This window comes from Podarcis vaucheri, assembly GCF_965113315.1.
Source record: "Podarcis vaucheri genome assembly, chromosome: 11".
NCBI classification, from domain to species: Eukaryota; Metazoa; Chordata; class Lepidosauria; order Squamata; family Lacertidae; genus Podarcis; species Podarcis vaucheri.
Genome location: NC_138749.1, coordinates 13328507 through 13355034, shown reverse-complemented (window position 1 = coordinate 13355034; position 26528 = coordinate 13328507). Strand labels below are relative to the sequence as shown.

Below are 26528 nucleotides of genomic sequence, written 5' to 3'. Positions count from 1 at the left end.
TTATCATCTTGGTCACCCTCCTGTGAACACGTTCCAGCTTGTGCAGAGCATTTTTGGAACTTTCTTAATCCCTGTTTAGATGTGGGCCGTGTGACTGCAGAAATGCCCATGTGATTAAAACCCATTAGAGGTTAATAATAACTGCCTTTTTGTCATGAACTTTGTGCAGTCTCACAATTGGGAAATTTTAAAGTGAATTCTGGTGATGTCCGTATAAGGTTCTTGCGGATTGTTCTACGAAATGCAGCATTTTGCATAGAGCACAGAGCTTGATTAATATTAAAGTTGAAAAGGCCAAGCATGGAAAGGAACACCCCAGAGGAAAGCTGGCAATGTAGCCTCTGGTACTTTGACTCTTAAGAGTAGAGGAAAGGGTGGCTTCACCATTTAGTAACCAGGAGTAATAGTATAATGGAAACAAACCAACCCAATGGAGCAAATTCTGGGAAGCAATGCAACTACCACACATATTGTATCCACAGATGTATGAAGATAGAAGGTCAGGAAATCTGGGGTATGTAAAGTCTATCTTTCTTAAGCTCCAAATAAGAAGCAGTGATGCTAATATCCTGGCACAAGTGGAATGGACATGCCAACTCACGGAGAATAGTAAGCATCAGGCTAAAGTAGGAATGCTGGTTTAGTATGGAGGGCCAACAACTCAGTTGCTCTATGTGCAGAGTAGATTGAGCTCTAAATTTGATCTTAAAGCAAAGGAGGCATAAATCACAGGGCATCACAGCTTCAGAGATCATCCATGAGTTGCATCAGAACTAGGGAGAGGCTTCAGATTGAAAGAGGAATTCTGGCAGGCAGGTACATGGGAGCCAACCCCTTCCAGAATAGATGGGTGAAATTAAGAGAAGACACGGAAATGATGTTCATAAATTGCTGACATATGAACTCATCTTTCCCAGTATCTTCAGAAAGATATTCTAATAGAGGATTCATATGCATTCAATAATACATTTCAGAAGTCAGGACTAGTATGAGTCCATTCTCCACACCTTGAAGTTTCCTACTAGGATGCAAAGAAGGAAAGTCTGGCACTGTAGAGAGATGTGTAAAATAATTTCTGGACAGTTAAAGAAGGTTTGTGAGCCAAGGTTGTGGCCACTATGAGATTATGAAAATACAGTTTTGGGAAGTACTTGTGGACAGAGAGAATATATACCTAAGAAGCCCCATCCAATGAGACCAAAATCTCAGAGAACCCCAATACCTGGTTACCTTGAACCAGAGAATTCAGCACTTGGTATTGTCTGAAATTGCCTCTTAGGGAGATGCATATACACAATCATGAAGGTCATAGAAATAATGAGGGGTGATGGATCTAAGTATAGCCCTTGGTACCAGATGCAGACACAATTAGGATATAACAGCTATTATCATACACACTGTCCTGATGGGAAAAGGCACATCTGTGAAGCATATGCAAAATGGACCCAATTCATCAAATTATTTGTCCATATAGATGCAGACAAAACATCAAGGGTGAAATGAAGAGGTTTCTGTACAGTGCTTTGCTATAGATTGATAACGGCGATAGGATTGGTAGAGAAGATCAACAGGTTCTCGAAACAAGAGAAAAACACTTATGTCTGCCAAACTCTCAGTGCCATGGATAGTTTGATGGGCAGGACTCAATACTGGAAGTATTTGTCCCTGGCAGCAAAGTGAAGGAATCAATGGTACTGAAGTTACAGATGGACCCAATCAACTATCTTTCTTCAGGACAGTGAAGTAATAAAAGTAGAAACCATATTGATGTTTATGTATGGGAACAGATTCAATAGGTCCTTTGTTTACAACAGGGTTCTCCTTCCAAAGCAATACTAGACTAGGACAGATACTGTAGAAGTGAAGTTCTGTGGAATAACCTAATCTGACAATGGCAAACACCCAACTGTCCAAATCCATCTTTGAATGTAAACTAGAGAATGAAATGGATGCCTTAGCATGGAAAAATTGATGACTATATGTAGAAATTGTCTAAATCTCAGGAAGTTCACCCTTTGGCTTCTGATACTTCCTTTTGGAAGAGTATGTTTTCTTAACTGGGAGATGTCTCAGGGGCTTTGGGGATAAGCAACTGTAGTGTCGTTTGTGCTAACAGAATGAGGTGGCACCTTTCAGATATATAACTAGAAATATTCAAGAGCACCATCAGATTGTGCACTAAATAAACCATCCGATTTTAAGCACACCCATCCAACTACTTTGAAACCAGTGGGATAGAAAGTTTGTCCTTTGAGGGGGGATAGCAATATTGTAGAAGCCTGCTGAGAACTGGTATCATTGCTCAGCAAGGAAGTTGTTTGAGCAGATGTGCTAGTAGGGTTGCCATATGTCCTCTCTCCACCCCAGGATACGTCCTCTTTTTCATGGGTATGTAAAATGAGAGTTGTCACAGCGATCCATAGGAAAAAGTCGAAGTCGGCAAATGTGTCCTCTTCGTTGCTCTTCAAAATATGGCAATCCTATCTCTGTAAATGAGTTCCCTCATTGGGTCTATTCCCACATCAGGGCACCGAATAAAAATAAATCCAGGAGAATAGTTTCTTCATGTTGTGTTTGGTGTTGACCTTTTACTCTCCACCAGCATAGATCAGGCCCTCTGAAATAGGAACTCCTCACCACTCCAAGCTTGTTGTCGTTGTTAAAAACGTGCCTTTGCTGTTCCACAGATGCACAAGTTGCTGAATACAGAATAATAATTCGTGGGAAGCAGAATTCACAACATCTAAGACAAATCACATGTTGCCTCCCCTGCAATGGCAACAAGTGAGAGAAAGGGAAGAAGGAAATGTGGGGTTTCATAAGGAAATTTATGGGGGGGACGGGACACTGTAGTGATCCTGATTCCATGGAAGTCAGACGTTAACTGAATGGGAGGGGATCTGTTGCATCTTCAGGACATAGATGGATACATCCTACTTAACCATGGGTAGGTGCACTTGCCCTCTGACTAGTGTTCCAGAAAGTTCTGAAGATACAGGTTCAGAACCCATTAGGGGCCTTCACAACGAAGAACGAAGTGCGTTCTCATTTTCACATTCTTGCAGAACTATCTTTTCAGCTGATAGTGTTTTAAATGCAGAGTCAGATTTGCTTTTAGGAATTTAGCAGTAGGCCTTATCAGTCTGCTAAAAATTCATGGATGTTTTTCTCTTCTTTCTTTTTGTTCTCTCCCAGTTGGAGAAGCAATCTTGTCATTCCTGCTTTTGTTGAAACAAGACATTGAGTTCCACGGCATCAATGCAACTGGATGCAGCTGGATGCCATCCCAAATTGGTCAGAACATTAAAAACTCAACCTCCCATACTAAATAAGACTGCCTAGTCATTAGGAAATGTTGCATTAGCATTCCAGGCTAAATTGAATAAGAAGCATAATTTTGGGAGAACACTTTCACAAAGAAACTAGCATTTCTAATGAAGCATTTGAATTCTCTCTTCTCCTACCCACCATAAGGTTGTGTGTGTGTGTGTGTGTGTATGTGTAAGTTTTCCGAATTATTACTTCTGATACTGTGCCATTTTATTCCAAATATTTTATTCAGGACTTCACATATAATTACCTTCCTAATAAAAAGAGCTATTAGGATGTAAAGATCCTCTCTCCCTTCCATGCTCTTTTAAAATTATGACCTACTCAAGCTTGAAATCAAAGGCAGTGCTGAATGCAATAACTCAGCCGAAACCTTCTCATTGGGCTTTTGCAGCCTCATAACTGATAAATATGCAAATTTAGCTCCCTTTTGGTGATTTGCCTGCGAAAACAGGGATTAACTCTGAATGAATGCGGAAAGTTCAGCACTGGGAAGTATGCACACAACATTTTGTTCATGTTACCACTTATGGATGTCAATAAACACTGCAACAAAAAGCCAGAATACTGGAATGGGAGTGGTAGGTAACACTTAGAAGGCATCATTTCGGTTCATAGCCAGTATCCTGCTGTAATGGTGCAGACCATTCGCTGGCTGCTGCCAATATGGAAACTGTTGTAGAAGGACTTCCTTTTTTAAAAACTTTCTGGCACCTTGTTTGTAAACATTTGCACTGGGGGGTGTTACCCCCAGTAGTGCTGGCAAAATGTCATACCTTGTGACACAACATCCTATTTACCATCCTATTCTAGGAATTTCTTCACCAGCACACAGATCTAGCCACTGGTTCTTCAACTCACTGTCTGCACCTAGGACTTGCTTGATGTCGACAAAGCTCAGCGTTTCCCATACGTTAGACGTTTTCTTCTTGGATAGTTGTGTTGCAGAGTTATGAAACCAAGCAGTCTTTCGGGGCATCAGGATGAAGCAGAGAGAGGGCTAGAGTGAGCATCCTTTCCCACTGTGGTGCTGCTAAAGGTGGCCCAGGGTGGCACAAAACCTGCATAGCTCAATTCCTAGCTTAGGAGCAGAACAACTGCATATCAGAGCTCGTTTCAGATGTTGACAGCATGGCTCTGTTGCCAATTAACTCCCCCCTCTACTCATATCTTATGTTTAGGCATACGTTTAACTATGGGGAGATTTGCAAATACTTGCTATGTGGGCGATTTCTCTACATAAATGGCTCCACCGTTTGTGCAAGTTGAGTGCTTAAAATAATATTTCTTGGCTTTAATTTTTTTTTAAAAAAATGAGTGTTATTGTCATTTTTCTTCATGTTTTGTGCTGTTGAGAATACTTCCAACCCTTTGGTGCTATGCGATGATGCTTTTGCGTTGAAACGATGAAAAGTATGAGGATCTACATATTTTATATGATATCACAGTGGCCTACAATGTGCATTGCAATGCACCTGGAAGATCTACACACACAAAAACTCTCCTAGAACCCTCTTTAGCAAGTTAAAAAAAAAATGTTGGGCCTGCTACACATATTATCCTGGTGGTGTAATTTTGGCGGGGAACCTGACGCACATGGGTGCTTCCTCACAGTTGAACACGCCAATTTCAACAACACTGGGATTAAATCATTATGAATAAAACTAGCACAAAGCACAAGAAGGCTCCCTTCCCAAAACGCCAAGCCACATGAGCGATGGGTATGCGAAACATGGATAAATTTTGCTAGCGGTATCAAAAACTCTTTTGGCTTCCTTAGAAATTCCTACAGTGCTTCTGCCTGAGGAGAAAAATCTAGTTTGGCTTCTCATTTCATATTATGAACAATCCAGGGACAGAGCAATGGATAAGCTCCCCTCCAGCTCATCTCATTATTTATTTCTCACTTACTCAGAGATCTCTTGGAGTAGGGATGGGGAAGCCTGTAAGTTCTCCATATCTTGCTAGACTCCAGCTCTTATCAGCCCCAACTAGCATGGCCAATGGCCAGGGCTGATGGGAGTTGTAGTTCAGCAACACATGTAGTTCAGCAGGTTCCTCACTTGGACTTAGCGAAAACGAAGGGTGTTTATTTTTGCAAATGTTTGTAGAATTGGTATTGCTGTAGCATCTGGGGAGCTTCCTGTCTGTGTTCTCTACTACCCTTCCCATAAGGAGGCCAGCGGTGAGAAGGGCTGGTAGGGAGCATAAGCAGTCATAAAGGTCCTTCTTTAAGACCTAGGCACTCCAACCTGGATGCTCATGTGGAGAATTGGCTGGGAAAGTGAGAGATATTAGAAACTTGTTTGCACAGGCTCTCTGGCAACAATCAGTTTTGGGAAAGGAGAAGGGCTGGAGGAAGTGATGGCTTGCTAGCAACAGGGAATGTTGACAGCAGGATGAGTCCATTACATGCTCGGTGGAACCGCAGGCTTAGCTTGGAATGGGCTTCAGTGGGAACGGGAATGACTTGTAAAGTGTCTTTACAAGTTTTCAAATTATAAATTTTGGCAGCAGAATCACTTCTGACAATCTGTGGATGGGCACTCACTCTACCACCCACTAAGAAATGCCAGGAGTCTCTTTAACTTCCCTCAAAAGATCTCAGGAGTTTCACCTGAGGAAGAACCACCCAAATCATTTTGAATTTCACTGGGGACAAAATTGATGGCTTCCCTCATGTGGAGAGAGGCCAGCCTAGGTCAGGTTACCAGCCACATGATAATGTGTGAAGCAGACCTTAAGTAAGATCCCACCCTGCACACACTGCGAAGATCAGCAGAACAAAATAGGCCAACAGGAGGCACTGGGGGTGGGTCATGGAGACATCTTGTTTCTTGCTTCTCAGGGCTGCTCTTTCATCACTGCTTCAGACTGTTGCTTGACCAATAGGAATGCACGATGCCATTTCAAGACTGTGAGATCTCTCCATAGAACGGGGTTTGATGGCGCATCGGTTGGCTTTATGGCAGACGCGGGTGTTTGGTGGTGTTGTGTGTGTGAAACGCTGGTATGCTGCAATGTTCCCGGGTTACTCCATTCTTCTGTTCATCCAAAGCTTTCAGAAGGCCGAGCCTGTGATGGCATTAAGCTGCTTCATTAGCCCCTCCAAACTAGCCATCTGTTCACTAAGATCATCCTGTTCATATACCTGCAGAGAAAGCAACCAGCTAGTTAGTGCTGTTTCTTTAAGCTGAATCTATCCAAGATAATCAGCATGGATAACAATTACGACCAGTCACTGCAGAAACATGGAAAACTGCATTTAAGATTGGGGAAAAATAGAAAGGGACAAATCCATCCATCCCTACCCTGGATCTAACCCTGATCTTGCCAGTTTTAAAATCAGTCTTTCAGCGGATATTTTCAATGTGACTATCCTGAATCAGTATCAGTACATCAAGCATGTACAATGGAAGAGGTTGAAGAGAATGTCCTATAAATGGCATCTTTATTTATATGTGTTTGAAAGGGAATGGCATTATTTGAAAGTAAGTTGGGAGGAAACTCAAGTGTTAATAAAAGGTCATTGTCTTTAGCATGCCCATAGAGGTTGAGTGGGACTGAGAGCCTGAACTTTGCTCCCCACTGGCTCCTCTTCCATTATCTCCTCTAAGTGCTCCCACTTCTGCAGAGGCTTCCCTTGGGAAATAATTTGTCCAGCCATTACGAAAAATAAGATATTTAGAGCTGAAATGTTCCACACTCGACAGCTCCTTATACCAGTCATTTCAACCAAAGTGGTCGTTTTCATTTCTTCACTCCCTTCCCAATTGCATGGTGCCAGGCTGCCTTATCTCCTGTACACAGAAGGGCTGTCAAGCCTTGGAAACCATTCAGAGGCAAAAAAAGCTGTGCAATAATCCAAGAGCTGCCCTGGGATGGCATTGTGCAGCGATGGCTTTTGCCCACCAGTTAGGCTGCCTATTGTGTTTCCGCTCACTTCAATTACCATTTGTTTCAGTTGCTGCTGCTACTTGCAGGAGATGGCCTCTAAATCATGGTGCTTGAATTGCACTAGTGGAGCAAAAGCCCTGGACAGGATCCAGAAAGGGAAATAGAACCGCAAAACACCAGAAAGAAAGAAAAAATCACTGGGAAGATTCTTCCTTTTAGGGTGTGAGAATAATAAGGGGGGCAGATTTAAAATCCTTCTACACTGGCTCCCAGTATGTTCCCGAGCACAATTCAAAGTGTTGGTGCTGATCTTTAAAGCCCTAAATGACATTGGCCCTATATACCTGAAGGAGTCTCTCCACCCCCATTGTTCAGCTCTGAGGGTCTTTTGGTGGTTCCCCACTGCAAGAAGTGAAGTTACATGGAACCAGGCAGAGGGCCTTCTTGGTAGTGGCGCCCACCCTGTGGAACACCCTCCCATCAGATGTCAATCAACAACTATCTCACTTTTAGAAGACATCTGAAGGCAGCCCTGTTTAGGGAAGTTTTTAATGTTTGATGTTTTATTGTATTTTTAATATGCTGTTGGGAGCCACCCTGAGTGGCTGGGGCAACCCAGTCAGATGTGCAGAGTATGATGATGATGATGATGATTTTCTGCTTGTGGAAGTGGCTGAATACACTTCCATGTGGCAGAGCTGTACATTCAGGGCAAAGGTTGAAACTATATAGATTACTGTATCAGGGTCCCCCATTTTGTGGAAGCTGGTAGCTGCAAAGAATGTAGGGTCGGAGCCATCTATATGGCACGTGCATTTCGAATGATGCAGCCCTCATTTGGACCAAGTCTGTTCTAGATTGCAAATGGGGAGAGCACAGGAGTCTATGCTCTTTCATTCAAAATAATAATGATAAAATCATTGCACACAGAAAACTAGCAGGCCAGCTAAGCTAAGAACTTTTTCCCTGGTGTGTGACGCAGTCAGGTAATTTTTGACTCTGGACTTAACAGGCTTACAGAGGGCCAACTCTTTAGATGGCAACAGGTATTACTTATTTCAAAATGTGAGCCAGCCCTGCTGTGTTTGGGGCTCTCCTGCTGTTTCACCTGACTGGGGCCATGGTCACCCACTCCAAAGTTCTGCCCCAACAGGACTACTGCTCTTTCCATGGAGAGAATGGTTTCCATCCAACCAGAGCCACACTAGACTCGGCATTACTTGCAATATTGCAATCAAAGTGCACATCTTTTTGTTATGTATTTAGAAGTCTCAGGGAAACCTGAATGGACTTGGAACCATGGTGGTTGGGGAGGAGAAGTTTAACTCTTTCCTGCCCTGCCATGGTGACAATAGAATCCTCTTCTGTGAAGCTGAGACTTGCATTGCAAGAATACTTCCCACTGTCACCCACACAAGTTGGCCAACAAAGATTTGAAGGTACATAGTATCCTTGTGGAAAATTGTGGTTCCCTTGATCTACTCCCCATGTTTGTTGACATGCTATTGTCTTTCCCTGATTCATCTCAGAAAGATTTTGAACTTCCTCGGGGGTTGATAAGCTTTCTCAACTGAGACAAATCTGTGCTTCCGGGGTTGGCGTGAATGGCGGATGGACTGCGGGTTTGACAGCTCTGGCAGGCCTGACACTGCAGAGGTCCATAGGGGAAGCGCCAAGGCGAGGTGTAGCCCCCCCTCAAAGCCTCAAAGGAAAATTTGAGGTGCCAAGGGGTCCTGCAGATCGCAACGGCAGCTCAGGCTGCGGGGGGGGGGGGGAGCTGAGGAAAAGCCGGCGAATTAGGCACTCTGCGGAGCGAAGCCTCTGAACTAGCACCTACCATTCCAACTAACTTCAAACTGATTTGCAAGGTGAGAAGGAAATTAACTATTAATTATCAATTTGGCAAAACGGGAGGATAAAAAGGAAGTCCACTCCCGTCCCTGGGTATGTAAACTGCGTGAAAAACTTTACAAGTGAAAAAGTTGCAGGCTAGCCTTGGAAGTTAAAACAGCTAATGGCTGAGAAGGACAAAGGATTTTACAAAGTTCTGTGAATACCTTTCAGGATATTTTGCAGATTTTTTTTTTAAAAAAAATTGAATTTGAATTTGAAAAACAAACCTGAACTTGAGAGTGCATTTGAACTTGACACAGATTCTGTAATATATTAATATTGAACCTGAAAAGTCAATGTTAAGGCTCCAATTGACTGCAGGTAAGCTTTGGGAGAAAAAAAATGGGGATGAAATGTGGGAGAAATGAGTATTATCCCTTGTATTCTAAACAAGGGAAGTGCAAACCGCTATACGGTAGAGGAGGAAGAGGAAGAGGAGGAAATGGGGTAGTTATTTTCAGCGCTAGCCTTGCTTCTCCAGTAACACCTGCCTTTGGCAGACCCATCAATCCAATTGGTATGAGACTGGATCTACAAAACATTTCAGCTAGTGCTTCCAGACTACAAGAGAGCCATGGACTTGTGCTTACATTTGCAGCATCCTCTGTTTGTTTGTGACCTTCTTCTGAGGCTTCTGGGGCTGTCGGCACTGAAACGGGAAGCAGAGGGGATCTTGCTTTGCCAGCTAGTCCAAGCGATGCTGTCTTAACCTGAGCCTTGGGAAGGTTGGGTGCTGCAATATAAATGGAGAAGTTAGGACTATATTAGCCCATGAATCATGCCCTGAAGAAAGCAGAAGCAACATGAGAATACACATTAAATCAGCTGTATTTTGCCCAGGCCATTCCTTACATTTATAATCTGTTATCACCTAAAATGTGTAGCACACATTTTTTAAAAGAATGAAACCACAACAGCATATTGAATCTAAACAGCCCAAGACCCAAATAGGAATCTTAAAATAAAACCCAGTTAGATTAATGCTACAGTCTTAAGCATACTTACCTGGAAGTAAGTTCCACAGAAATGAATCACAACCATTTCCAAGTCAATTAGAGGTGATATCTAGGTAATAAACACTTTTAAATTTTTCATGGATTTTGATGGGCTACCCAGCTACATGCTCAAGCCTTTCCCACTGCAATCAATGAGTGCAAAATATTAAATCCCCCCAGTCAAAGGATGGATGAATCTCAATTTTGGTCTCTCTCGGTTTCTCATTTTTCTGATCTTAAGTTCAGTTCACATTTCCACATCGGTTTGCAATTTTTTTAAAAAGTCCTCATGAAAATTCAGCAGCATTTTAGTGTGAATTTCTCCATACAGCTGCAATTCTGTATGTAGTTTTGCTTAATATCCACATTTGATGCATAGAATTATATCAATTAATATATGCATTTTTATGCCCATTTCACCCTAGTATATGCATTTTTGCACTCATTACTTCGTTGGAGAGTTACATCGCATAAGTCAGAGAAACATGAATTTCAAAGGATGAATGTGGCCTTTATATGCTAACTGAATCTAATTTTGCATCTACAGAAATATTGTAAAGAAGTAGTCTGACTAGTTGGGTTTGACCAAACACTTACAATCAACAAAATAGAGAGATCAAGATGTAATAATAGGAAAATATCAAAACGTACGTAAGAGGTAATTTGAAAATAAGTATGGTATAAAAAGCAGGAGAATATAATAACATTTAATTTAAAGGTTGCAATATTAAGGTATAACAGAACAAGCTAGAGAAGTTAATGTGTAAAGAACCAGAGAAGGAAGTTGAGAGAAATCGTAGGGAGGAGGGGGGAAGGGGGAACTGTATTTTTCTTTTTTCATGGAATAATGTTATTGTGATGAATATAAAACTGTAAAACCTAATAATTTTTTTTTAAAAAAAATGGGAAGGTTTTTGGTGGTGGAGAAATCAAATATATCACGAGCGCTTGGCAGAACATCAAAGCATCTTTAGGCACAGAAAAGGATAGGGGTTTGCAATATTGACCTGAGGGACTGGATGCAGAAGGAAGGATTTGGGGGCCAGCTCAAGTATGTATACTAAGAGTGGTTGACCTTGAGTAAAGAGAGGCAGAGAGGGCTAAGAGACTTCTCTACACCCTCAGAAAACCACAACTACACTAAGGGGAAGCTATCACAGTTAAATTGGTATAAAAAGGCTGCATTTGTAGCTGGACTGAGCAGAGCCAAAATGCCAAAAATGAGAGGAAATTTTTGCAGAGTGGGAACAATCCCAGGGATGCTTATCTGCTATGGCTTTCTTTCTCTGCAGCCTTGAAAGCAGCTACTCTTTCTCTCCTTAGGCAGCGAGAGATAATTCTTGGTCAGTTGGCAGGTCAATTGGTTTCAACTACCACTGTTCTCCTCCCAGAAAGTGCCGGGACGGGGCAAATATTTACTGGATTTCTTTAAAATAACCGATACACCAGTAAATATAACAAAATATTGAAGCAGTTCACATCAACCGTGAAATCACAAGCAAAAAGTAAATACATTAAAAAAGAAAAAGTTAAGCAAAGCAAAGCATTAAAACAGAAACACTGAGCAGTGTGACCAGAGGCAGGGAAAGTCTATGGAAACTACCGTATTTTTTGCTCTATAAGACTCACTTTTCCCCTCCTAAAAAGTAAGGGGAAATGTGTGTGCGTCTTATGGAGTGAATGCAGGCTGCGCAGCTATCCTAGAAGGCAGAACAGCAAGAGGGATTGCTGCTTTCACTACGCAGCTATCCCTCTTGCTGTTCTGGTGTCTGAGATTCAGAAAATTTTTTTTTCTTGTTTTCCTCCTCCAAAAACTAGGTGCGTCTTGTGGTCTGGTGCATCTTATAAAGCGAAAAATATGGTAGTAGGTTTTCAGGAGCTGCTTAAATCTGGCCACAGCGGGTGCCTCCCAAACTGCATGAGGAAGTGTGGGCCAGAAGGCGGGTGTCACTACAGACAAGTAACTTTGTCTCAACGCAAGAAGCAGTGCCATTGCTTGGACCTTTCGAGAGAAAAATAATGCTGATGTCCTGAAGACTTTTCTCTACTCCATTGTGTTTTGGTAGTGTGTCCATGTGTGGAAAAAGAGAGCAGAGGCTATCCAGTCTTGAGAAACCATTAATATGTGTGATCAGGGAGGAGAGTACTAGCTTCACACCTGCTACCCCACACGTTAGAGGGTGACTTTTCAAGGTAGGCCGTGTGTGTGTTTCTGCTTATGTAGGCACCCCATATGTAGGCACCCAGGGACGTGGGTGGTGCTGTGGGTTAAACCACAGAGCCTAGGACTTGCCGATCAGAAGGTCGGCAGTTCGAATCCCCGTGGTGGGGTGAGCTCCCGTTGCTTGGTCCCAGCTCCTGCCAACCTAGCAGTTCGAAAGCACGTCAAAGTGCAAGTAGATAAATAGGTACCGATCCAGCGGGAAGGTAAATGGCGTTTCCGTGCGCTGCTGTGGTTTGTCAGAAGCGGCTTAGTCATGCTGGCCACATGACCCAGAAGCTACATGCCGGCTCCCTTGGCCAATAAAGCAAGATGAGTGCCGCAACCCCAGAGTCGTTCATGACTGGACCTAATGGTCAGGGGTCCCTTTACCATTACCTTTAGGCACCCCATGCAATGTAGAACCCCGAATTCCATGAGTCTGCATCATGTGGAGAGTCTCCATGACCATGGCAGGCTTCCTCTTTTCGATATTTGATCTTCAGCTCATGGAGGGTGACAGGCACAGTGGTGTTGGGCAGAACTGCCATCCTCAACCTTGCTCCCTGTCCCTCTCTTGTATATCTGGATTTGTAGAACACCTAGAGCTAAATAATGAGTATTTTGCAAGTACTCCCTTAAAAGAGATGGTGGTTCATCAGGGCTTTCCTCTTTCACGATCACTCGTAGCCTAGTAAGATTGTCTTCCATAAACATGATTTTAACAATGAGTCCGTATGTGACTGTGGAGGCCAATTCTTGATCTTTCCACAGTGGGGACATTGGTTTCCGGGTGGGAGTTGATCACAGTGTGGATTTGCCAAGCATGCCTTCCTCTTAGCACATTTCTTCCTTGAGTCCTGAGTTTGAGTGTCCTCAAAGCCCATGACACCTTTGGTAAAGGCTGTTCTCCAACTGGAGTGCTCACAGGCAAGTGTCGGTGTTTATACTACGTTTTTAAAGATTTGCCTTGAGACAGTCTTTAAACCTCTTTTCTTGACCACCAGCATTACACATTCCACTTTTAAGTTCGGAATAGAGTACAGTGGTACCTCGGGTTAAGTACTTAATTCGTTCCGGAGGTCCGTTCTTAACCTGAAACTGTTCTTAACCTGAAGCACCACTAATGGGGCCTCCTGCTGCTGCCGCGCCACCAGAGCATGATTTCTGTTCTCATCCTAAAGCAAAGTTCTTAACCTGAAGCAGTATTTCTGGGTTAGCAGAGTCTGTAACCTGAAGCGTATGTAACCTGAAGCATATGTAACCTGAGGTACCACTGTAGTTGCTTTGGAAGATGATAATCAGGCCTCCACACAACATGACCAGTGCAATGAAGTTGATATTAAAGAATCATTGCTTCAACACTGGTGATCTTTGCTTCTTCCAGTACACTGGTATTAGTTCGCCAATGGGACACTGCCCTACGAACCTCAGTCTGCCCTTGGGCTGCCCCCTTCCCACCATTGCCTGCCTGCCTGCTTACTTACAACATGACCAGGGGATAGCCCTGGCTGTCAGCTTCCTCCTTAGTTTCAAGTGTTGCCTTTGTAAGACTCAGTAGAGAGGAAGATGGGGGGCAAAACTAAAATTACTTAACTCTGCCCATTATTGACTGTGGTCTCCCTGCTTTCCACCCTTCCAGGCCAATTGGACACAACTACCGCTTCTCCTTTAACAATTCAGCACAGCTCCCCCCCCAAAAAAAATGGTCACCTCCCCAAAATAGGGTGATAAAATGGGGTGGGCCATTCGTATTCTGCTCTAGTTTGCAGTGGAAATATTTCTGAACGTCTGGTTTTAAAGATATATATTTGGCTATACTTAAGAAGTGTAATTCAACACCAACAACAGGCTACAGAGAGAATGTTTAAAAATGCATTTTGATTTTCTTTTCTTTAGAACTGATGTTTTTTCCCCCTTTTCCCAAACATTAATTTTAATCAAATGTTAAAGCACAGGGTGAGCGAGGCTTGCATTGCTAAATGCTGAAGAATATTCAAAGCAAAGCTCTCCCAAATTAGAGTGTCACGTTGAACTTTGCCACTTATAAATATCTTTCTACTAGGAAGCATTAGACAAAAAGAGAGCCAGAAATTTTCTGCATGCCTGAATCTCTTTGATAATCCAAGTTTAGCTGAAATGAAAAAGGGAAAGCTAAGAAAGAAAGTTAAATAAATTCTTCAAAAGATAACAATCAGCACCCTATCTTCACTGTAATAAATGAGTTCCTCAATAACTAGTTTTGCTGAACTTCCCAGAATCTCAAAGAAAGAACAGACGATATAGCCATCCACAGAAGATAACGGGTGTGTGTTTTAAATAATATGATCCAAGAGGGGAAAGAGTAAAGGGAAGAAAATGTTTTTAGGAACAACTGCTTGAAGGCATTTTGATACTCTCAGTTGCTCCTCTATATGGTGTGAGAGTAGGGAAAGGAAAATCTGCCAATTTCAGGTTCTTTCAGTTTCTCATTTTATTCAGTCTTATGTTCAGTGCTTCATACCTTCCACATCAGTTTGAGATTATTATTTTTAAGTCCTTAAAAGTGGAAAGGGGTCAAACCATCGCAAGAGGTTGGATAGTTACAATGGAATGGTCTCGGTGATGGGGTGCACATTTTTATTCTTATTTATTTATGATTGTTACTTTGCCAAAAACAAACAAAGAAACAAGGAAAGAAAAAACCCCCAGCTTTTAAAATCTTTCAAAACATAAAATCAACAATAAACCAAAAACAGATTAAAGGGTACATCCACATTCTACACATCTGGGTAGGCATGTCTAAACTAAAATGTTTTTAAAGGTAAAGGTAAAGGGACCCCTGACCATTAGGTCCAGTCGTGACCGACTCTGGGATTGCGGTGCTCATCTCGCTTTATTGGCCGAGGGAGCCGGCATACCGGTTCCGGGTCATGTGGCCAGCATGACTAAGCCACTTCTGGCAAACCAGAGCAGCGCACGGAAACACTGTTTACCTTCCCGCCGGAGCGGTACCTATTTATCTACTTGCACTTTGACGTGCTTTTGAACTGCTAGGTTGGCAGGAGCAGGGACTGAGCAATGGGAGCTCACACTGTCGTGAGGATTCGAACCACCAACCTTCTGATCAGCAAGTCCTAGGCTCTGTGGTTTAACCCACAGTGCCACCCGCATCCCTAAAATGTTTTTAGTAGGTGCCAAAAAGAGGATAGTGAAGGCACCTGCCTCACATCAATAGGCAGGGAGTTCCAGAGTGTAAGTGATTGAAGTAGTCGAGAGCGCATGCACTGGGTAAGGTGATCTTGCAGGTAAACTATGGAATGTGTGGCACCAGTTGCAGGATGGGACTTTATAGAGACAGCACCTGTGTGCTGAGCAGCCAGTAACTGCGTGTGTATTCATGACTTAAAAGTAAATAAATAAACAGCATAGGTGGCACAGCTGACACGAGTCTTTCAAAGCTTATGCTAATTTCTTTCATTTCAGTTTGTTCTTCACATTTGCACAGCAATGCTAATTAAAATTATTGCCAAATAAATTACAGGACTTCTGCTCTCTCTCCTGGAACAAGCCAGTCATTCAAAATCCATTAGGCCTGGCACACAAACTATATAGCAGAATAAAGTTTGTTAATATATGCCTGGCACATGGAATATTTGCACCTGTGAGCCTGCTGCGGCAGGGAGGTGGTAAGGAAGGGGGGGCAGTGAAATCATGTTATTCACATGTAACTCATTAATTGATGTCACTGGGCCTTAAAGAGCTGCTTCTCTGCACAAAGGCAGATGGCTCCGTTTGGGCATTGCTAATGAGAAACCAAAATGGCAATTAAGTTTCCCCTCCTCTGTCTTTGGTTTGGGACTAGCAACAGGTAGCAATTAAAGCTCAAAATTCAAAGTAAAAAAATCCCACACAGAGGGATAAATAAAGAAGAAGCAAATGTTGGGATAACCTCCTAATCAAGGTTGTAAGAATGGAATAAGCAACTGGTAGTAGGACCAGCTTAGAGGTCTGTGCTGAATCTGTACCTCTACCCCAACCCTTCCTGAATTTCATTCTCTGCTACCTTCTGCTCATCCTCCCTCTGCTGCCACTGATCACTGATCACTCTTCCTTTCCTTGTGGTGTAGTGGTTAAGAGCGGTAGTCTCGTAATCTGGTGAACCAGGTTCGTGTCTCTGCTCCTCCACATGCAGCTGCTGGGTGACCTTGGGCCAGTCACACTTCTCTGAAGTCTCTCAGCCCCACTCACCTTACAGAGTGTTTATGGTGGGGGAGGAAGGGAAAGGAGAATGTTAGCCGCTTTGAGGCTCCTTCAGGTAGTGATAAAGCGGGATATCAAATCCAAACTCTTCTTCTTCTTTCCTTCCTTCCTTCCTTCCTTCCTTCCTTCCTTCCTTCCTTCCTACCTACCAAACTTGCTCTTACTTTTGTTGCCATTGCATCGGCAGCTAGCTCTCTTTGACCCCTCACTTTGCCTTGTTCTGAGAAAGCGCCCAAAGGGTGTGTGTGTGTGTGTGTCTGTCTGTCTGTCTGTCTGTCTGTTGGGGTTCTTCCTTAGAGCAAAGCATTGGAATTGCTCTGCATTTTTACCTAAGTTCAAGCAGCGCTCTTAGGCCTTGCAGCAAGCCAGCAGAGGGGCTGGTGGTCTCCCAGCCACCTCAACCTAAATACATCACGCTCTATGGAAGGAGTGAAAAGGGATTGGCCTGCAGAAGCCTTGCATGTGCAGCAGGAATGCTGCCACCCATGTGAGGCTAACACTAAGGCAAGAGAGCAAGGAGTCCAGGGAGACACCAAATTGCTCCCTCCACCAGAGGCTGCTGGATCAGCCAGATCCATCAACGTTATTTTCACAGTGGCCAGCCAGATGCCCATGGGAAACCCAAAGGAAGCCCCAAGCAAAAGAGCACCCACCCCTCCAGTGGTTCCCAGCAGCTGCTTTTCAGAAGTATTATTGCCTCTGGCCATGGAGACAGAACAGAGATACCATGCATACTGCCACTTCAGGCAGCTGCCTCAACCTGCCTCATGATTGGGGTGGCCTTGATTGGTAGCCCCTGGCTCTTACACAGCCCCTGTCCTGGTTTCATTGTTTTTTCCCCCTGGCCCCACCAGGCATGTGGCCCTCAGAAGATTTCCCAGGAGGCAACATGGCCCTCTGGCTGGAAAAGGTTCCTCATGCTTGCGTTACAGTCTCACTTTCCTCACAAGATGTGACCAAAAAGTCTCATGAGATGCCACCAGAGCCTTGCAAAACTTTGGCCCAACTGCACGGTCACTTGGAGGGGGGAGTTTGTTTTCCACCATCCAAGTGGCTCACTCAGCATGCTGTGATGGGCTAGCCCCGTTCCTGGGTCTTTGCAGCTAGCTGTGCTTACTCCCTGCAATCGATTAAAATGTCCAAGAAGGCTTCTTTTCTTTGAATGCAAAAACCGATTCAACAGAACGACAGCAAAACAAAATGCAGCGAAACAAAGCCCGGCACACGGGAGGGTAGAACTGTAAGTAAACTGAATTAGGCTAATTATAAAACTAATCAAACAAATGGCACTTGGGTCCTAACGCATGCCAATCCAGTAGGGCAACTCAAAGTGCCAGCAAAATCTAGAAACGTGAAAGAAAAATAAAAGGGGGGGAGGAGCCCTTCACAGGTTGGAAAGCAAAGAGAGGGTGATGCTGATCAGCTGCTGCTGTGCAGAACCACAGCAGGAATTGACTGTAGGAAAATTTTATTTCCTCCATAGGGTTATTAAACATTTCATTAGCTCATTAGTTTGACGATATATGTCTGCCAGGTGCAAATACTGGCTAGCTTATTATTACCGGAAGGCCTCCTTGAGCATATTAGCTGAAGCTTGCTTTAATAGTTCGGCAGCATTTCATATCGGTGCACAAACAAGAGAGACCTTAACAGATGTGACATTTTCTGCTCCTTCCATAGCCTCGATGCCTCAAAATGGTCGTCCTTTTACAATGTTGTTTATGCATATTTTGGCATCTACAAAATATCCAGGTGCCAAACACCTGTGCTGCCATAAATCAGAGCTATATGCGCCACTTGGCAGTACGACTACGGAGCTAATATTTGATGCGATTGTCTTGATTAATGCTATGGTTTGTATGCGTAAGGTCTACCAGGTTCAGTCTCTGGCTCTCTCCAGGTAAATGATCTCTGGAATGTGTCATTAAACTCCCATAATGCCTCTTGCTTGTTGCGATGGAGGATCGAGGAGGTTGCATGAGTGTGTACGGAAACTAGCCTACTGTACGAAGGCAATCTACATTTGTTTCTGCACTCCCATCAGCACCAGTCGGCATACTCAGTGGTAAGGGATGATGAGAGTTGTTGTACAACAACACCAGGAGAGTGAAGAAGAAGAAGAAGAGTTTGGATTTGATATCCCGCCTTTCACTCCCCTTCAGGAGTCTCAAAGCGGCTAACAATCTCCTTTCCCTTCCTCCCCCACAACAAACACTCTGTGAGGTGAGTGAGGCTGAGAGACTTCGCAGAAGTGTGACTGGCCCAAGGTCACCCAGCAGCTGCAGGTGGAGGAGCGGAGACGCGAACCCGGTTACCCAGATTACGTGACTACCGCTCTTAACCACTACACCACACCACTACACCCATTCTTGTTTTAAACAAACAATTGTCTTTTGCTTTTATGGCAACATTATTTTTTAAAATGATGTTTATTGTTGTAATAATCTTATTTAAGCTGCTTTATGAGGTCCACCATACGCTTCAGGTTACACACTCCACTAAGCCAGAAATAGTGCTTCAGGTTAAGAACTTTGCTTCAGGATAAGAACAGAAATCAGGCTACGGCGGCAGCAGGAGGCCCCATTAGTTAAAGTGGTGCTTCAGGTTAAGAACAGTTTCAGGTTAAGTATGGACCTCCGGAATGAATTAAGTACTTAACCCAAGGTACCACTGTATATAAATAAATAAATATCCCAAAGAAGTAGGGTGAGCAGGGCTGAATACATCTCATCCACTGGATTCCAAGATTTATTGCCGGCATTAGTTAGGGAAAATACAACATTGGCGGTCCCCTTGATGTGCAGGATTTTCAGACCTTCTGTCAGTTGTCAGAAGTGGATTATTTATTGATGGGCAGCAGGTGTTTGAAGTGGGGGGGGGAAACATGGTATGGGTTTCAACTGTTGTGTAATTCTTATCTGTCAGGGATTAAGAAAACCTGGAAGACTGAGCAGCTGGGAGTAATCTGATTCTGGACACTTCAAACGATCTCCATTGTGCAGTACATAAACTGCAAGAAAACATTGTGTGATGGCACCTTTCATTTCTTTGAGATATTCACCTCACAATTTCACAAGATCCACTTGTAGCTTGCCATTTTGAGTCCTGCTGTTTGGTTTGGCTAACAATTGATCACTCCACAGATCTATTAGCCAGTGTCAAGACAAACAGACTACAGCAAACATGGTCTTGGCAGACAGAACTATCAAAAGCTGCCATGAGCATTGGAATTTAGGGCATCTACAGTGAGGGGGGGGGAAGTATTTGATCCCCTGCTAAATTTGCCTCGAAATCAGCCTAGAAATCTTACTGACTTGAAGAGGATCTGCAAAGAGGAGTGGGACAAAATACCTCCTGAAATGTGTGCAAACCCGGTGGCCACCTACAAGAAACGCCTGGCCTCTGTAATTGCCACCAAGTACTAAGTCATCTTTTTGCAAAGGGATCAAATACTTATTTCACTCATTATAATGCACATCAGTCTCTGACTTTTGTCTTTTGGGTTTCTGGGGTTTTTTCCTGTTGTTACTCTGTCTCTCTCAGCTACAATTATCCTACCATTAAAATTATGGACTGGTCATTTCTTTGTCAGAGGGCAAATGGGCAAATTTAGCAGGGGATCAAATACTTTTCCCTTCACTGTATCCTAATGTCTAAGTCAACGTATTTCTTATCCATGTTAAAGTTGCATGTTTTCAATCATATGTCCATATTATTATTATATTAATGTATCAAGGCAAAATGGGCGTTTCTGTAAATATTTCCTTTTAAATGCACATTTTCCTGCATGTGTTTTCGTCCTAATACTGAATGAAGAATTGCATTGCAAAATCTGGACAAGTGTGCCCTTCTGAACGATAACTGCATTCTGATCCACATGTTAGTCCAGGCAGTTGGAATTCGGCCAGCTTGCCAATGCCACTCATTAGAAAGAAGATACGATACTGTGTGTGATGTAATATTTACAAGCTAAAACCTATAGCGTGTAAATCAGAGACATATTTTTGTTTTCTGCAGTAAGCCTCCACACTTAGCTCCATCTCTGTACTGCACAACCACAGGGTGAAATAAGACATGCATATTTCAACTGCAGGTATAGGTCCAGGTCACTAGAGGCCTCAGTGGCCCAGAGTGCCCATCACCAACTTTGGTCCTACCTGGAGTTTGAATCTAGGACCTTCTGCAAGGAAATCAAAGGTTCTACCATGGGGCGAAGGGCCTTCGTTCTGTCGTGGGCACTCTATTTTCCCCCAGAGATCACTTACCTGTTTGAGATAAAAGGGGTGTATAAGGGACTTTCGGTTCTATTGCACTCATTGGCGGAGGTAGCAAGGGGTTGGCGAAGCTGCGCAGTGGATGTGTAGGCCGGACACATGCTGTGGGAATTGTCCTGCTCGGGGCATCTTCGCTGCTGGAGTGTTCAGGCTGCGTCTGCGGTAACATGGATGTCTGCTGCGGGGCTGGTCCTTCAGTCACTGCTGCAAGAGGGAAGATGGAAGAAGATGTAATCAACTAGAACACCAACCTGAACCATAAGGTCATTTATAAATAATAAGTATAAATATTGTTAATCCAGCACCACCACCACAACTCTCTACTGGGTCTGTGCCTGTTCCTATATTTATAGGGAGCCGGGCACTCTTTCTTAGGAGCGAAAGCCTTGGCATCATCATGGGTGGGGGATGTGTAGCAGACGGATAGATCTCTGAGCTCGCAGATACACCTTGCACTCCCTGCTTGAGCCATACCAGTAGAGATTGGAGAAGGTGTTCCTCAATATTGCAGAAACAGTCCTTAGCTGCCTTAGCACGTAATAGGAAGACTTGAATCCCATAAAGTGAGTGGCATCCGGTACCTTAACCACAAGCAAGAGAAAGGCTGTATTTGGAAATATGACTGGGGTGGAGGCGAAACCTATTATCTGGCTTTTGGTGAAAGGCAGGTCCCACCACCACATCAACAGATTTCAGCCTGGAACAAATGAGACTTTAAAGTACATGTAAGGGGCCTTTCATGGTTCCATAGGAATGGAGTTTCCTAAACATGGGGCCACCACAAAGAAGATCCTGTCCCTTGTGCCTGCCAACCCTAATTGACCATACTTGTAGGAACTCAAGGAGGGTCTCTGGAGTTGAGAAGAACATAAGAAGATCCCTGCTGGATCTTCAAATCAAAGTCCCATCTGGCCCAGAATCCTGTTCTCACAGTGGCCAACAAGATGCCTCTGGACTTGAGTGCAAGTGTGCCCCCCCATCAGCAATTGCAAGCAACTGACATTCAGAGAAATACTTCCTGAGACAATAGATGTGGAACATAGCCATTATGGCTAGTAACCACTGGTAGCTTTATCCGCCATGAATTTGTTTAAGCATATATTTTTTTAAAGCTGTCTAGTTTGGTGGCCATCACCACATCTAGTGGGATCAGACTCCATAGTTTAATGATGCACTGTGAGAAGTACTTCATTTTGTCGGTCTTAAATCTTCCAACAATCAGCTTCATGGAATGTCCATAAATCCTAGTATTATAAGAAAGGGAGATAATGCCCCACCCCAATTGTTAATAAATAAGCAGGATCATAGAACTTAATGAAAGCTTCTGAGAACGGAGCCAACTAATGAAGTCATTTCATATTGTGGCTACCTCTTTAAGAATATCTATTTGCCTAGCTCATATTGTTCAGGTACAATACAAATCAACAGCTTATAAGTACAAACACAGAAAATGAGATTCTGTACATGCACAGGTAAATCTTATGCACTTGATTCTAATTTAGTGCCAGACACCAATTAATGCTCAAGTAGAGGAAAGTAGTTAAGCCCAGTGAAGCTCTTGAGCCTTTGGGAAGGAGGAAGAGTTGACATTTTCAGCAAATCAAATATAGTGCATCTAACATTAAGTTGTGAGCTTTGGGGGAGCAGGTCTGAAAGTTTTCTAAAAATACAGTTGGTGATCTGTTTCTGAATTGAGCAATACAGTGGATGCTCGGGTTGCGAACGTGATCTGTGCGGGATGCATGTTCGCAACCTGCAGCGTTCGGAACCCACAGTGGCGTGTCTGTGCACGCACGGATGCGATTTGGCACTTCTGTGCATGCGCAAAGCACGACTTACCGCTTCTGCGCATGCGTGACCCCCGAAACCCGGAAGTAATCCATCCCGGTGGGTCTGTAACCTGAAAAAACGCAACCTGAAGTGTCTGTAACCCGAGGTATGACTGTATTCCCATTGCTAGCACCAACCTGTATCTATCTACTTACTTCTGTTACAGTGCACTGCTGAATTTGGGCAGAGCCCAATAATTGGCTGTCTATGCATGAGTTTTCAGGGGAGGGGGACACACACACCTGGGGACTGTACTTCTTAACTTTTCTACTGTGATTTCAGGATTTGAAAAAATCAACAAAAGACTTAAGTAAAGCAGCCGAGTAAGGAAGACAGTGACACAAATTGCTGCATACAGGATCCTTTGTGTAGAAGCCTATGGCATTATGATATCTACACCTTCTGACAAAGACTGTAGACAAAGGGCTTGCTTAATTAATTTCTATTTAAACCAAATGCCATATCCTTCCTTGAGACAGCTGCAATATTGCCAGAGCTGTTGCTTTATGCTTTATTATCCTGTATTGAGAGTCAATTTTTCTCTGATTTGAATATGCCACTTCAAACCTTCGCATTTAAATTGGGCTCTCCCATTGTCTGGAGTATTGCTTATAGATGAGGAATAAGAAAAGAAAAGAAAAGAAAAGAAAAGAAAAGAAAAACAGCCTGTGCGCTTTCAGCCCTCAATAGTAGCATGGATACCAAAACAGAGATATGAACCCAACTCACCCCTCTATCCTGGACACTAATTGTGCATACTAGTTGCAGGAGTGCAAAATAAACAATTAGAGAGAAGCAAATGCACATATTTCGAGTGGAGATCGGGAGATAAGACTGCTAATTAAAGTGATCTCTGTGAAGTGGAGCGACGGGTTGGATTCAACAATAAATCAAGAAGAAGATTCATCAAAGGATTGGTATGACGGAGCGGGACTGAAAAGGGGGGGGGGACTTTTCTTTTTTTATCTTATGTGAGTACCCAATGACCCTCCCCCCAAGAAAGAACCATTGCAATTACTGATTGCAAGCAGGATGTTTAAGAACTGTGTGGAAATAAATTACTAATCAAAGACATGGCTTGTGGGAACATCGGGAAAGGAATGGAAGCTCTTTGTGACGCAGTTATAAAAAGAGATTTGTTACAGCAGGCCTGGCCACAAGATGATCGAGGGGGAGGAGGACCATGGTTTGTTATTATATCGGACTGTGAGTTTGACCTGGCAGGGCCCCTTGAGAAAATTGAGGAGAGACTGGCAGGCCTGTGAAAATCAACGGACAGACTGTGAGAATGTTTTGTATGGAGGTGCGGAAATGGCGTCTGTCTATTTTTATATGGCTCTTGGAGGAGTGTAAAATCCACACAGGATATAACAACGTTTGTTTTCAACCCGCTTGTGGAGACTACCAGAGATCACAAAGAGGAATATATGATAACAACAAGAAGATGAGGAAAATAACAAAGATAAGATTGAATAGAACTGTGTACATTAAAGCAGCAGCAAGAGAGATGTTTGGATCCCTTTCTGAGCTCGAAGCATGGGTACCCCCAACAAAAATTTAAAAATTGGGCTGTGTAATTTGGAATTAATGTGATTTGATTGGCCTGTTAATAAAAATTATTTGAAAAAATGGAAACCAAGCCTTATGAGGAACAGTTGTTAATAATAATAATAATTTTTATTTATTTATACCCCACCCTTCCCAGACAAGACCAGGCTCAGGGCGGCTAACACCAGGTATAAAAACAATTGATTAAAATACAACATTAAAATGCAGCCTCATTTCAGTAGAAACTCAAATCAAAAACTTTGAGGGAGTTAGGTATGTTTAGCGTAGGAAAGAGAAGACTTTGAGGAGATATGATAGTCATCTTCAAATATCTAAAGGACTGTCACATGGAAGGAGGAGCATGCTTGTTTTCTCCTGCTCTGGAGGGTAAGATTCAACCCAATGGCTTCAAGTTAGAAGGAAGGAGATTCTGATTGGACATCGGAAAGAGCTTTCTGACAGTAAGAGCTGTTCGGCAGTGGAATGGACCCCCTCAGAAGGCAGTGATCTCGCCTTCCTTGGAGATTTTTAAAGCAGAAGTTGGATGGCCATCTGTCATGGATGCTTTAGTTGAGATTCCTGCATTGCAGGGAGTTGGACTTGATGACCCTCGGGGTCCCTTCCAACTCTACAATTCTATGATTCTATCTCTCAAAGGCATGCAACAGACACCCCTGGAATGAAGCCATTATGTAAAAGTTGGATATAGGAGTGAAAGCGAAAGACAATCCAACAGGAAAAGGTTGCTGTACACAACATAATTTCCCTCCCTCTTCCCTAGCCACTTTGTACGCAGGCTAGTAATTACAGGCTGATTATTACAGCTCAGGGCATCCTAATGAATGTGGCCCAAACTGCTCTGCCAACATGAGGCAGCCATAACTTCAGAGGGCCACCTGGAGAGGAACGAGAGTTCAACTCAATTTTCATGTCCATTTGTTGCTTGGTTACAAGTCTGGCAAGGATGTTAAATTATTGCTCCCATGCGTTGATTCGCATCAACGAGTGTTTCATTTTCCCAAAGAGCATAAAGTTAAACGCAGAGGGCCTGCACCTGAAGTACCAGCACGGTGGGAAGTTGAGGGCCTGATAATGAGTAATCACATCAAATTGGTAAAAAAACACCCACTACGAGGGCTATTAATAAATGCCACACCTTTTATTACAGGCAACACAAAGACACAAAACAGAATGTCATAAAAATGTCAGAGTATTAACAAAATAAGTCAGAAATGGGCTAACTGCTTTTGGCCCATTTCATAAAACATTTAAGATAAAATCGGAATGAATGAAGGAAACACTAAAACAATGGGGTTTGAGAAGGTGGTCCATGCCTCTAGATCTTGACATGCACCTGGAAATATATCTCCAGTTGTGTGTCAGGTATTTGACCTCTCTGTGAAACCTGCACTTTCATCAGTCTGGCTACTCCCAACATCTCCCTCCATGTGCATCAGGGATGGAGAACTTCAGCTCTCCAGATGTTGTTGGACTCCAACTCTCAGCATCCCCGATCATGGTCCATACTGGCTGGGGCTGATGGGAGCTGGAGTTCAACAACATCTGGAATGCCGTAAGTTCCCCAACCCCTGATATATGTAATACTAGAGGCATCTGCTAGAGCAGGCATGGTCAAACGTGGCCCTCCAGCTGTTTTGGGACTACAACTCCCACCATCCCTAGCTAACAGGACCAGTGGTCAGGGATGATGGGAATTGTAGTCCCAAAACAGCTGGAGGGCCAAGTTTGGACATGCCTGTGCTAGAGAGAAGACCCCAATTTTGGCAGAGGAGAAGTAGACTTCATGGAGGCTTTACGTATCTTGAACATTTCTGCATCATGGGAGGCTGAACCTTTCACATATGAGGAAGGATGGCAGAGAGAAACCGATCCATACTAGAGAAGTCACATGTTTCATATACATCTTGGCAATGGGGATTGGCAGTTGTAGTTCCCATAAATAAAACATCCCTGGAATAGCAAAGGCCTTTGTGAATCTCGCACTTCTCTTGGTTTGAACTGGGTCTTCTCCACCATCCCAGTATCACCTCTAATAAATGGAACATGATTCCTCCAGAAATCTCTAGATGTGAGGAAGTTTCCATTTGGATCAGGGCCGTGACACCACAGAAGGCTTTGTTAACCACTTCCCTATGTCCTATTTCTCCAACTGAATTCTCCACTCCCCCAGTTGTTACTGGCTATAGAGATGGAGGTCAGGTGCACTGTAGGGCGTAGGGACGTGGGTGGTGCTGTGGGTTAAACCACAGAGCCTAGGACTTGCCGATCAGAAGGTCAGCGGTTCAAATCCCCGCGATG

At 43.4% G+C, this 26528-nt stretch overlaps 1 protein-coding gene across 4 annotated transcripts in view; it reads right to left on the bottom strand.

Moving 5' to 3' along the window:
- Positions 1–6141: 6141 nt before the first annotated feature.
- The window catches only part of DCC (DCC netrin 1 receptor), a 948093-nt gene continuing 927706 nt past the window's right edge, over positions 6142–26528 (bottom strand). For all 4 annotated transcript variants that reach the window (XM_082241768.1, XM_082241769.1, XM_082241770.1 and 1 more), the window contains 3 exons: positions 20823–21035; positions 9711–9853; positions 6142–6481 (listed from right to left, as the gene is read on the bottom strand). In XM_082241768.1, the coding sequence (XP_082097894.1) occupies positions 6392–6481; positions 9711–9853; positions 20823–21035 (446 nt within the window). In that variant the 3' untranslated portion in view covers positions 6142–6391. The remainder of the gene's footprint in view (positions 6482–9710; positions 9854–20822; positions 21036–26528) is intronic.